Source organism: Tauraco erythrolophus, chromosome 7 (assembly GCF_009769465.1).
Source record: "Tauraco erythrolophus isolate bTauEry1 chromosome 7, bTauEry1.pri, whole genome shotgun sequence".
NCBI classification, from domain to species: Eukaryota; Metazoa; Chordata; class Aves; order Musophagiformes; family Musophagidae; genus Tauraco; species Tauraco erythrolophus.
The window spans coordinates 59258901-59272859 of record NC_141471.1 but is presented as its reverse complement, the minus strand read 5'-3'; the positions used below and the strand labels follow the sequence as shown (position 1 = coordinate 59272859).

Below are 13959 nucleotides of genomic sequence, written 5' to 3'. Positions count from 1 at the left end.
GAGGGTATAAGCACAATTTTTGAGACTGAATGTCAGAAACGTTGGGATTTTTAAATTATTTTTTTTAAGTATCTGATGTAAATGACAGGGGATGACTGCGTGATATCCACTCAATTATAAACCATCACAAAGAATTCCTGCTATGTCCATACAGTCACATTCAAATATAAAAGTATCTATGTCTCACCTGTAAAGATTCTTTACCCCCACACGTTTCCTTTAGCCACTATCTCTCTGGGCTGTACACCTGACGGGTGTCTGGGAGAGGCCAGAATCCACCTAACAGTCTCTCCTTATGTGTATTACAAAACCTTTTTATAACTAATTAAAAGACAGGAACCATGACTTAGTTAAGAGAAAGATATTTAGATACCCACAGGTGCATCTAGCTAATAACAAAAGGCCTGCTTTTCATACTGTAATTTGTCTGGCATTTTAACAGCTGAAGAGCTTAATGTGCCCCTGTTGAAGTCAATGAGAATTGTCTCATACCAAATAAATCCCAGCAGGAAAAAACATAAAAGTTTTACCTACAAAGACTAATTTACTTCCAAGTACTACTGCATGAGAAATACTTCTGTTCACTTGGCAAATCAGTGCACCCTAATGTCAGCGATTTACTTACAGAACCACCTTTTTTACATTGCAGAAGAGAATGACTTCCACCTCCCCCCCCTTTTTTTATTTTTCTTTGCTTGCAATCTCATTTTCTATTTATGTTATGACTCAACAGCAATTTTACAAATTGTCCTTTATAGGAAATCATTACTGTACTTTGATATCAGGAAATTGTCCTAGATATGTATCCAAGGTCAACAAAGACCCATCCACCAGTTTTTGATGGAAGTCTTCCCAAAGTTCATCACATTTCTGTAAAGGCAGAAAAGAGAAAAATGCACTGAGTAGTTTAATTCCACTCCAAAGCTAGGGGAAATAAAAATGTAATTGGTAAAAAATAAGATTTCTGAAATTTTAAAATGTTCTTTATGACAATAAATCAGAGTGCACTTTAAGGTATATGAAAAGAAATACCTTGACACTGTAGGTTTTAATTCACAACAAAAGAAGATTTAATTTAATAACTAGTTTGTGTTTTCATTCTTTCAAATAGTAACTGCTATGTGTAAATAAGGATATCAAGTTCCTTCTCAGGGTTTCAGATCCCTGAGGGCCAACAATTCAGAATGTGAAGCTGCCCTAGTTCTTACGCCTAAGTATGTTCACTCATGATGAACCTTCCTTACAGAGCAAAGTAGTACAACAAAAAATAGAAGAGTAGATAAAATTAAAGAAAAAAACAAAGTGGGTTTCCCATCATTTACAAGAATTTATAAGCTTCGTTTTGCTCGGTCATTTTTAAAATAGAAGTTGTGGAGACCCACCCTAAGAAAGGTCTTTCCACTCCACACTTTCTGTATTATTTTGCCATTAAGGTATGTTTTACGAATTGGCCAACGGACAGACAAAATCTCTACCTTGCACTGCTAGAGAACTGGGATGCCAGATAGAAAACATGCCATTATCAGCAGGTAAAATAAACAAATTCCCCCCCCAGAAGCTACAGTGCTTTTTCCCAGTCCCCTCTGTAGCTCTGGGGCAGCCACCAAGAGACTTTGTAGTTTTCCAGTTTTTAGGAATATGTTAACGCAGCTGATGTGACGAGGACCCCATGGGGAGCAGGGTGAGATTCCTTGCCAGAAGCAAATCCTGTTACATAGAGACATAGTGCTCAAGGTCCCGGGTTCTCAGCTGAACATTTCAAAAATCACTGAACTCCTTCCTTTGATGAGAGGGAGGCTAAAGGGAGCAAGTGTTGCTTTGCAGGGCTGTTATCCTCACCGGCAAGTCCGGAAAGCTATTCCCTAGTGTTTGTTTTATCACGAACCACTATGGGGCATATTATGAATGCTGTGTGATGCCAGCACTTAGTCCATTCATTTCTTACCCTAACAGAGTCCCTAATGAATTATTACAATCTATTAATCATGCTTAAAAGAAATACCACATTTATTAACACAATATTTAATCACAGTGGTCTACAGAGCAACACAGCATTAGATCACAGCGGCCAACTGCCTGTCTTGTACATTTGCCTTTGTATCTTGCTGATACATAATTTGGACAAATTAAAATCATGAAGGTTTTCCGAAAGTTAATGGGCTCAAAAAAAAAAACATTGCTGAAGAGTTCTTTAAACCATTGTCTTTCCTACCATACAGAGTAAGGTCATTTAGGTGGATCGCTTTTGGAATGATTGTTTATGTCCTGGACCGCACAAATATATCATTCTTTTTCACTCCAGATTGAGGTTGTGATTATATGCCCTATAATTAATAACAGCTGTGATTATACAAGGGAAAACATCAGGAGTAGAGATTTTGTAATATTGCCTACATGAGTCTCTTGTTAAGAAGACACATCTAACATTTATCCCTATATCTAGTAGAGGTTAAGAGCCAAATTTTGGTCCTTTCACACACACAATTACAAATTTCTGAGTGTAAAAGCTAATAGTCTACAGATATAAGATGAGGTGCTACAGTAAGATGCAGCAGAAGATCTTCCATCCGATAAACCTAAAACAATGTAAACAGTACGGTATCTTAACTCACACAGTTTGGAAGTTGGGTGCTTTTAAAAATCAAAAACATGTCAAGCCTTCAGCTGCAGGGAGGGTAGAGGAAGGCAATCATAGAGAAGAAAAGTAATTATTGTGCAGATTGGGGAAGACTGCTCTGTTTGCCAGTTTCTTGTTAATTATATTATCCAGGAGGCTTTGCAAACTGAATGCCAGGTGGTCAAAAGCTTCATCGATAACAATTTGCACTTTCTTGTCACCACCAGCACATTTGCTGACAGACTTCCTCCGGAATTAAGGCTGCTTAAGCAGGCAATTCAGAGCACCTCAAGTCAAACCCCTGCAGTGTCCTCTAGAAAAGCCTATTCTTCTCTAATCACCAGAGGAAGCTAAAAAGGTTAAAATGAATAGTGTCCTGCAGCTTAATTTGCCCTTAAATTCCAGACTTTTGCCAGAGAGAGGCTAGTGCCCCATCAGATACATTGTTTAGTGCCACTGGCTCAAGGTTACACAGCACACAAGGATAAGCAGATTCCATAATTTTTAACACTCAACTGACTTGAGAATCCTGACTGTAAAATTGCATGTAAGACACCTTGTACAAACTTGTCAATCAGTTGCTATCAGGACCAAGTCTGCTCACACTGATGTTGACCTTAGTGGGAGCTTATGTCAGCTACAGTTCGTAAAATAGACATTGCAAATGTGGCACCTGGTCAGCAGAAGGTGCCTTTCACAAGATCAATAATCTCTATAATCAGTAAACAGGATTTAACGAGCGACGAAGAATTAAGGGCAATTTCAGACGCACACTTCTCCTCAACAACTCAGATTAATCCCTTTGGAGCCAAAAATACTTGTTTTCCTCTTTCCACACATCTTACCTCTCCAATCATTTTCACATCTTCTCGTCCATACCAATCTGGCTCATACACTTCATGAAGAGACTCTGTAAGTTTCTTTGAGGCATCTTGCATCCCTGTAGTTAGGCAGAAGGAGGAACATATAACTTGTAGTTTGACTACAAGAAACAGTTGCTAAATATCTTTATTTTGACCCACACGTACCCACTATACTATTACCCCTGGCATGTTTAGAATATTAATTTTTCAAGAGCTGAAACAAAACCTTTATTTTCACCCAGCTTCCCCAGGCTAATGAGAAATGTTCCTCACAGAAGGAATAACCCATATTTATATGTAGAAATAAAGTTTCTATCCGATTAGAGATTCCATTTTCTATTCTGAACTAAACTTATCTGAACACGAGTAGCAACTCGGAGGGTAGTCCTGCCCACTAAAGACACGCAATATCCAACTGAAAGACTATCACCGAAAAGACAATCAAACAGTGACCTTGGCCTTTGGTTACTCTCAGCTCTCCCACCCCAGAGAACAGTTTCCTACCTTGACTGTAACAAGCACCACACCAACCTGTGTGGAAAAGGAGGCATTTCCAGGGTGGCACGGTTAAAATGGGAGAGATTTCTGCGAATTGCTGGCTCTAAAGAGGGACTTCGGAGAAAAGCTAGAAGAGGTCTGCGCTAAACGAAAGCGCTCCCCAGAATGGGAGTGGTCACACACAGGTAGAATATATCTCAGGATTTCTCTGTTTCCATGTTTTCAAAGATATTTAAATCTCAGAAGCTTTCACGTGTAAAGTGAGAGTGGTTGAGCGTGTTGTTCTTGTATCCACAATAATGATGGTGACCTAAAGGTATATTCATAATGAAACAAAGGACTGGCAAGAGCTGAGATAGTGTCTAGGGAAAAGAGATGGCTGAACTTGCAGACAGCGCCATAATAGACCTGGATTTATGAAGAATGGTTAGCTTGTATGTTCATCCAGTAGGTCTAGAAGCATGTGGAGCCCAGCACTTATTTACACTTTCAGTGGGTTGGTATCTACACAGAAGTATGATGAGCCAAACTGCACCAGTCACCTTTGTAGCTCTTGCTACCACAGACAACACAAGAACGAGGACTATTGATGGTTACCACTATGCAATACACACATGAGCTGGCTTAAATGTAAAGTATCTTAATGAAATGATGAGAAAGAGGGTAGATCTATCTCCAGTGACATCAGTTTGACCCCAGTGAATAAATTACTGCCCTCAGTGAAGGCACCGGGGTTTGCCTTTCCATTTTGATGGAGCACCAATACATTAGACATTGAATACACTTCTGAATCCAGTGAAATGAAATTGATCTCACCTAACATGATAAGAGTCAGTTCAGAATCCGTAATTTTAAAATTATAACTTTATTTCAACTTCTTTGTAAAATCTGAACAACACCGCTATTTTTTTTTACCTAGCATTAACTTCTTTTTTTAAAAACAAACATTTTTTTCTCCAGCCAAAGTCTGCTTGCTGCAGCACATCTGTGCTGTCTTGAAAATATCTAGTGTGATCTTCAGATTTAACTGCTTAGTGGCTGAATTTAGAAATGCCATCGATATTTCTCTTTTCTGCACAAAGAAACGTTGAGGAGTGAAAGAGGAGAATTGATTTGAAACTTGAATGTCTAGAGGAGCAGACTTGACCTAGTCAGTAGCTATTCCACCACGCACTCAAGATACAATAGGAAAACAAATGCAGTAATGCACACTTCCTAATATAAAAATTGTGGTTTATGGAATGAGTAGGAGAGGAAAAAAGATACTGGAAAAGCTGAAACCAGATGGCTGTTTTCAGACCTTGGGTTCAAGGGAGAGAATGGCGTGGGAAATGGGGAGGAATACAAAGGAAACTCTGGTGTTCAGAGGGTACAATCTTTCACCTTTAAATCTAAAGATGCTGAGCCAAAACAAAATATTTGATCTCTTCAAGGATTGTCTTGGGGTGCTTTTTAATGACAGAGCTCAGCTCAGAGAATTAGTATAGCAGAAGAACTTAAGATGCATTTCTTCCTTTTCTCCTTCATGGTTAATGCTTAATATGATGTATCACCAGCTAAGAAAGGGTTCCTGAATAGAGGGGCTTTTTTTTTTTCCTAGAATATGCCAGATTACAGTAAAATACAGATGATCTTCACATATTTTTCTGGACAGGACTCACTGAAAATCTTTAATGCCACTGCAAATTAATCAGCTCCGGAGGTAAGGCAAAACCAGCAGAGTATCGCCGTGCTTAAGGCGGCTGCTTCTGTCCACTCATGGCAAACATACAAATGCATCCCTGCTCTCCCTTGATCCTTTCTGATACCTGAACTTCTGCCCTTAAGCACACCACGTGCTCAACCTGCCGCATCCATCCCTGCACGAGGGCCGCGCGCTAATCCCTCCTGCAGCGCGCGCTCGGCTCCGTCACAGACCAGCCGTGGGCAGAGCACCTTTTCCTACAAAGATTTTCTTTTTTAAGTACTACAGGACTCGAGCATGTATCTGCTCAAGAGAATAAAGAAGAGACACTTCATATCCCACGTTTGACACATATCAAAGTGGCACCAACTTTTACACTTTTTTCAGTTCTGAGAATCTGGCACTCCTCTCTTCTACCACAGTCCTGTGAAAAAACATCCACCAAATCCAGCTGCGGCGTGAGGCGAGCGGGCACTACAGTACTCGGCTTCTTCAGTCACGGGCTTCAGTCTGAAATTTCCACAGGCCACGATCATCTGTCCTACTCCCTCCTTCAATACCCAAAATGAGTGCAGAGGTAAACACTCATCCAGTGGCTTCCCATTCTTTTTCCATGCCTGTGGGCATAAACTTACAACCTCCAATGATTTTTTGGTTTTTTTTGTATTTGGCTGGTTTTCACACAGAATTATTTCTTATGCACTGATATCTTTTATGCATTATTCAGCACTAAAGTTAAGAGGATTAGTGTCTCAGCCATAGACTGCAGGCTGTCTCTCTCTACTGTTTTTAACTGCTATCACTGAGAAAGATAAATTGTTTAAAGCCAGTCATTAAAGTACTAAGAAATGTGAAAAGAATTTTTACTGCTGATGAACAGTTAGAAATTCATATTTAATATCAAGTGTTTCATTTAGTACCGCTTCTTCTTGGCAATTGGGTCACTTATTTAAAAACTACAAATGGCAAAATAATTGAATCGCTTCAGAGAAATGATGATAAATAATCCAGTTACTGAAGTCTGAGGCTCTCAGATGAAATCATTCCTCTTCCTATGGGAAAGAGCCTCTGTCTCTGGAACCCCAAAGGACTCCTAGAGGACCTCGCATGGTAGGGATCCCAGAGGTGGTGGTTCAGAGACATTCCCATTAAGCACCCCAGAGACTGCAGAAGGTACCTGACTCATTGCCATCACAATTCTAATGTACTCAGGCTCCCATGGAGATTGAGACTGTCCTGGGACTCCATTTGTTATAGGACCCATACACTATAGGGTTTCCTTGCTCTCCAGCAGGGAAATCTAGGCTGAATCACTGAGAAAATCCCATTTTTCTAACGGAGTGAGGCACCATGGACTGGCTCTTAATACTTAATTTTTTGAGTGGGGAAGACAGCTTCATGTGCGGTTCTCCAGGGAAATGACCTATCCTGCCATAAGGGTTGCATCTGATATTGCTAGTTACCTGTTAAGAGTTTCCACAGGAACAATTCAATTGTTTCATAATTCATTACTAAATTTTACAGAAAGATGATGAATAGTTTTATTGCTTCTAAGCAATAATGGATTGATTTTAAGATGCGTGTGTCTGGAGGATATGTGCAGTTCTCTCAGCCACAGTCTCACAACTAAACAGCAAAACTGCTTGCAGACGTCCAAAATCTCCCTCTCCCTTCCTGTGGATCAGTTATTTTTTTCTCACTATGTTAAGCGACCTGAGAAGTATAGTGCTTCTTTTTCATGATGCAGGATTCCTTTCTACGTCCTCCACCTTGCCACCTGCAAGCAGATCCAGGTTTGTCTCTCCCCATCTGCATCAGTACTTGGAAAGAGCTCAGGGTAGAGAACAAGAGGCTAAATTAGGGTTTTTTTAAACAACTGGCCCATAAAACCATTCAAGTCACCTACAGCTCTCAAAAGTTTAAAGAAATAAATCATGAAGTAGAGAACCCAGACACGCGTTGCCAAGGAGACTGGAAGAGACAGAAGACTGAGGCATGAGATGACTATAGCTACGGGGGATAGTACACAGTCTCGTCAGTACAAACACCACTGATACACAGCAGACATTAAACTATCGTGCAGGTGAAATAAAAGAGCAAATAAAAGCCATTCACAAGTTCAACAGCTTTGTGACATGGCTTCTCTGAGTGTCTGAGTAACCAGCAGCAAAGATCAAGATCCAGCTAAGACTAAGAAGCACCTCTGAGTGAGAGGAGGAGTCTGGATACAGCAAAAATTCTTTAAGAATGTGTGATACTAGACCTCAAACTGTCAAGCACATAAAAATGAAAGGATAGAGGGTCATAAGAAAGCTCAATTGACCATTCCTTGCTTAAAACATGCCCAGATCTGGCACCTCCAACTTCCAATATCCAGGCACTCACAAGTCATGCAGCAAAATGAAACTTATTACTGGAGTTCACAACATACAAGCTTCATAATATGCTTTCAGTTCAATTTAGCTATCTTGCCCATTCCCGAAACCCTTTATAATGAACTGCTTTTCTCATACCTGTAAAAGCACAAGGATGTCAAGTGCATTATTTTCCAGATCGACCTTTTTCCCTGCAAAATGAGCCCCTGATGACAGCATGCCTCCAAGGCTCAGATGTCCTAGATGCAGAAATCCCACTCCACTGCCTAAATTCAGGGTTTATGTACATAGGTTTGGCATGGGTTTGATGGATGGACCACCCGGTGGATAAGGAATTGGCTCAATGGCCGCACTCAGAGAGTAGTGGTCAACGGCTCGATGTCCAAGTGGAGACCGGTCACGAGTGGCGTCCCTCAGGGGTCTGTGTTGGGCCCGGCCCTCTTCAACATCTTTGTCGGTGACGTGGACAGTGGCATGGAGTGCACCCTCAGCAAGTTCGCTGATGACACCAAGCTGTGTGGTGCCGTCGACACGCTGGAAGGGAGGGATGCCACCCAGAGGGACCTCGACAGGCTGGAGAGGTGGGCCCGTACCAACCTCATGAAGTTTAACCAGGCCAAGTGCAAGGTCCTACATCTGGGTCATGGCAATCCCAGGCACAAATACAAACTGGGCGGAGAATGGATCGAGAGCAGCCCTGAGGAGAAGGACTTGGGAGTACTGGTGGACGAGAAGCTCAATATGAGCCGGCAATGTGCTCTTGCGGCCCAGAAGGCCAACCGCATCTTGGGCTGCATCAAGAGGAGCGTGGCCAGCAGGTCGAGAGAGGTGATTCTCCCCCTCTACTCTGCCCTCGTGAGACCTCACTTGGAGTATTGCGTCCAGTTCTGGAGTCCCCAACACAAGAAGGACATGGACCAGTTGGAGAGGGTCCAGAGGAGGGCCACGAAGATGATAAGAGGGCTGGAGCACCTTTCCTATGAGGACAGGCTGAAAGAGTTGGGGCTGTTCAGCCTGGAGAAGAGGAGGCTCCGGGGTGACCTGATAGCGGTCTTCCAGTACCTCAAGGGGGCCTACAAGAAAGATGGGGAGAGGCTGTTCAGGAGGGCCTGTTGTGATAGGACAAGGGGTAATGGTTTTAAAATAGAGAGAGGTAGATTCAGGTTGGATATTAGGAAAAAAATTTTTACCATGAGAGTGGTAGAACACTGGAACAGGTTGCCCAGAGAGGTGGTGGATGCTCCATCCCTGGAGACATTCAAGGCCAGGTTGGACGAGGCCCTGAGCAACCTGATCTAGTTGGAGATATCCCTGTTTGTTGCAGGAGGGTTGGACTAGATGACCTTTGAAGGTCCCTTCCAGCCCTAACCATTCTATGATTCTATGATTCTATAGCCACCCCATAATGTTTTAACCATGGTAGTCCTTCAAAGCACAGCAACAAAGAGGCTGCAGCAGTTGCTGGATTTGCTTCTGCCATTCAAAATCTGGAAGGGCCTTTGCCAGTGCTGAGCTAGTCAGCTTTGGGGAAGCCCCAGCCAGAGTTGTGTTTGTGGACAACTGTCTTGGGCTGTCCCTCCCACTCCATAGCATGAAGGTGTGCCAACACATGTGCCAAGGATGCCCATTGGTGGCTTGTTGGCTTTGGAGAAGAACATTTTTAAGGCTTTTGCAAGCTGCTTATGACTGGGAGTTTTTTAAGACACGAAGATACTGAGATGTTAGCAAACACTTTTCATTCTCAGTAAGAAAGTCAGCCCAAATTATTTTCAAATATGGACTTACAGGCTGCAACAAGAAAAAGACGTTCAACAGAAAAGCATGGCTAAAAAGGCAAAAACTACACAGTGAAAAAAACTCACGCCAAGTTAAAAACAAAACTCAGTGTAAAGAGTAGCTCACTAGACAGTAAACCAGCTAAAGGACCACGAATGAACGAAGTATTAGGAAAATCAGAGAGAAAGAAAATGAAACATGGAGAGGAGGATTGTTGTCACCAACACGGAAATCAAAGCCGCATGTAAACAGTCAGCCTATGTGACAGAAAAGCCATCTGGCCAACAAACAGCCTCATCACGCTGCTTCTGAGTACCCATCTGATAATGGGTGTGGGGAAGGGATGACTGAAAAATAAGAAAGTAAAATCAGCATCCAGTAGGTCCCCAAAATGACTGATGCTGAAATTTCCTCTAAGAACAAAAGACATTGTGCAAATCCCTTCAAGGCAAAACATCTTTTGTCTGGTACAGCATTTTCCTTGCCCAGCCCATCCAGCAAATAATAGACCATCAAAGATATTAAGCTATGGCTTTGCTCCCCATAGTACGATTCCCATCAGAAAGAGCTTTCTTCCCTGCCTGTCAACGGCTGCTGAAGCTTTATTATGACACCGATTTCCAGGAACGTTAATACTCTAACTAGTTAATACTAATACTTTGAAATGTCTTCCCTACTGGACTGGAGCCAGGTTAAAAATATATACATGTATATATATATTTATCACACGTATATATATATATATATATTTGTTTATCTCAAGAAGCTATTACTGTCTGTCAGTCACCAACTCTTGTTCCCTTCCCTTTAGCACCCAGCCTCCAAATGCTCCGAAGAGAGGCGGCACAAGAAAGGGAACACTCTGCAGATGGTGCTAAGTTGAGCACGCCGGCTTTACAAATGTCCAGTAGGATTTAAATAGCTGTTTACTTAATCTCCGATATGGAAGCGCTCACCAGTGAGCTTCTGCTACTTGGATTTTCAATGTAGTATCGAAAGACATCACATTTGATTTTTAAACTTAAAAAAACCCACAAACAGGTTAAGCCGTCAGAAATACATGTGAAATCACATCATCACAGGGAGCGTGCGTTTGGAGGGAGATCATCATCCAGCTAGCAACACCTGGAAGCGTTAACAGTTGTGGAGATCAAGCAATCCTTGGCCTTGCATGGGGTATTTCACATTCTAGCATTTGCTAAAACGAGTAACAAGATGCTTAGATTTTGTGGGTGCTCGAAACGTGTGAAACATGAGAACGCGGGCAGCGGTCCTGCACACAAAGGACAGCCAGGGGTGAGCCGTGCATGCAAGACTGTACACACAGGAGCTGACACCGAAGGTGCAGAATCCCTAGCAACAAGCTCAAGAGCCTGTGCTGTATGCAAAGCAGAAATGTGGACTACTAATGACAAAAGCAATACTACTTGTATTTGTCTCTGTATACCTTAAACAAGTCTATCTGTCTCAATCTTTTTTTTTTAAATTGCTTTATGAAAACATGATGTAAAACTTAAAAATCACCTTTAATGGCTGCTAGATATCCTCTCAGTTCTCTCTGGAGCCTGGAACCCTCTGCCTAGAAAAGAAAAAGCAAAAAAAAAGCAGGGAAGTAAAACCAGATTTCAGTTATGCTATTGAAAACACATTTCAGTTATATTTTATGCCTTAAAACATGCATACAGTATGTCAAACTCGACAACAAAAAGCAATTTTGGGAGCTATCTGATAAATAGTGTCACATGTTGCAAGCGTGAAGAGGTTCACACAGAGAAGGTGGCCTGGCCAAGATGCTACGCATAGTGTACTCTCTAGGCTAAAAGTTCTGGGGTTATTTCATCAGTCATCTGCACAGAGAAGAATTCCAACCAGCAAAAGACAGGTATGTTTTGCCGCCAAGGTCCAGTGCAAGTCAGCCTGGCCAATGTCCCAACCTGAAACACTCCAGTGGGTTGACCCTGGCTGGACACCAAGGTGCCCACCAAAGCACTGCTCTCCCCTCCTCAGCTGGACAGGGGTGAGAAAATAGAATGAAAGGACAGGAAGATCACTTAGAAATTACTATCACAGACAAAACAGACTCAAATGGAGAATTTAGTTTAATTTTATTACCATTCAAATCAGAGTAGGATAATGAGAAAACAAACCCAAAACTTAAAACGCCTTCTCCTCACCTCTCCTTCCTGGGCACAACTTTACTCCTGATTCTCTCTGCCTCCTCCCCGCCAGCAGCACAGGGGGACGGGGAATGGGGGTTGAAGTCAGTTAGTCACACACTGTCTCTGCTGCTCTTTTCCTCCTCGGGGAGGACTCCTCACAGTCTTCCTTGGCTCCAGCATGGGGTCCCTCCCACGGGAGACAGTCCTCCATGAACTTCTCCAACGTAAGTCCTTTCCACGGGCTACGGTTCTTCACTAACTGCTCCAGCATGGGTCCCCCCTAGGGTGACAGGTCCTGCCAGCAAACCTGCTCCAGCATAGGCTCACCTCTCCGCAGATCCTGCCAGGAGACTGCTCCAGTATGCGCTTCCCACAGGGTCACAGCCTCCTGCGGGCATCCACCTGCTCCTGTGTGGGGTCCTCCATGGGCTGCAGGTGGATCTCTGCTCCACCATTAACCTCCATGGGCTGCAGGGGGACAGCCTGCCTCACCATGGTCTTCACCACAGGCTGCAGGGGAATCTCTGCTCCAGCACCTGGAGCACCTCCTCCCCCTTCTCCTCCATTGACCGTGGTGTCTGCAGAGCCGTTTCTCTCACATATCCTCACTCCTTTCTCTGCTTGCAGTTGCTCTTGTGCAGCAACTTTTTCCTATTCTTAACTATGTTATCCCAGAGGCACTACCATGGGCTCAGCCTTGGCCAGCAGTGGGTCCATCTTGGAGCTGGCTGGCACTGGCCCTATCGGACAGAGGGAAGCTTCTAGCAGCTTCTCACAGAAGCCACCTCTGTAGCCCTCCCGCTACCAAAGCCTTGCCACACAAACACAAAGGAGTATAATCAAGAACAGTAGCCTCAACTCCATCCCTGGAAAGATAATGGAACAACTTATCCTTGGTGCTCTCTAGGCATATCAAGGATAAGAGGGTCATTAGGGGCAGTCAACATGGCTTCACTAAGGGACAGTCGTGCTTGACAAACCTGATAGCCTTTTATGAGGACATCACCCAGTGGGTGGATGATGGTAGTGCAGTGGATGTGGTCTGTCTTGCCATTTGACACAGTCTCCCACAGCATCCTCACAGCTAAACTGAGGAAGTGTGGTCTGGATGATTGGATAGTGAGGTGGTTTGTGAACTGGCTGAAGGATAGAAGCCAGAGAGTAGTGGTCAATAGGTGAGAGTCCAGTTGGAGGCCTGTATCCAGTGGAGTTCCTCAAGGGTTGGTACTGGGACCTGTATTGTTCAACATATTCATCGATGATTTGGATGAGGGAATAGAGTGCATGGTCAGCAAGTTTGCTGATGACACTAAACTGGGAGGAGTGGCTGACACACCTGAAGGCTGTGCTGCCATTCAGGGAGACCTGGACAGGCTGGAGAGTTGGGCGGGGAGAAATTTAATGAAATACAACACGTGCAAGTGTAGTCTTGCATTTGGGTAAGAACAACCCCATGTACCAGTATGAGTTGGGGACTGAACAGCTGGGGAGCAGCACAGAGGAAAGGGACCTGGGGGTCCTGGTGGACAGCAGGATGACCATGGGCCAGCAATGTGCCCTTGTGGCCAAGAAGGCCAATGGCATCCTGGGGTGTATTAGAAGGGGTGTGGTTAGTAGGTCGAGAGAGGTTCTCCTCCCCCTCTGCCCTGGTGAGGCTGCATCTGGAACATTGTGTCCAGTTCTGGGCCCCTCAGTTCAAGAAGGACAAGGAACTGCTTGAGAGAGTCCAGCGCAGGGCCACAAAGATGATGAAGGGAGTGGAGCATCTCCCTTCTGAGGAAAGGCTGAGGGAGCTGGGTCTCTTTAGCTTGGAGAAGAGGAGACTGAGGGGGGACCTCATTAATGTCTATAAATATGGAAAGGATGACTGTCATGAGGATGGAGTCAGGTTCTTCTCAGCGGCATCCAATGACAGGACAAGGGGAAATGGATATAAGCTGAAACATAGGAGGTTCCGCTTAAACATGAGAAAGAAGTTCTTCCCAGA

At 43.5% G+C, this 13959-nt stretch overlaps 1 protein-coding gene across 1 annotated transcript in view; it reads right to left on the bottom strand.

The window, feature by feature from the left end:
* The window catches only part of AMPH (amphiphysin), a 121535-nt gene that overhangs the window by 40411 nt on the left and 67165 nt on the right, over positions 1-13959 (bottom strand). The window contains exons 3-5 of the mRNA XM_086614513.1: positions 11338-11392; positions 3463-3557; positions 775-870 (exon numbers count right to left, since the gene is read on the bottom strand). Of these exons, the coding sequence (XP_086470639.1) occupies positions 775-870; positions 3463-3557; positions 11338-11392 (246 nt within the window). The remainder of the gene's footprint in view (positions 1-774; positions 871-3462; positions 3558-11337; positions 11393-13959) is intronic.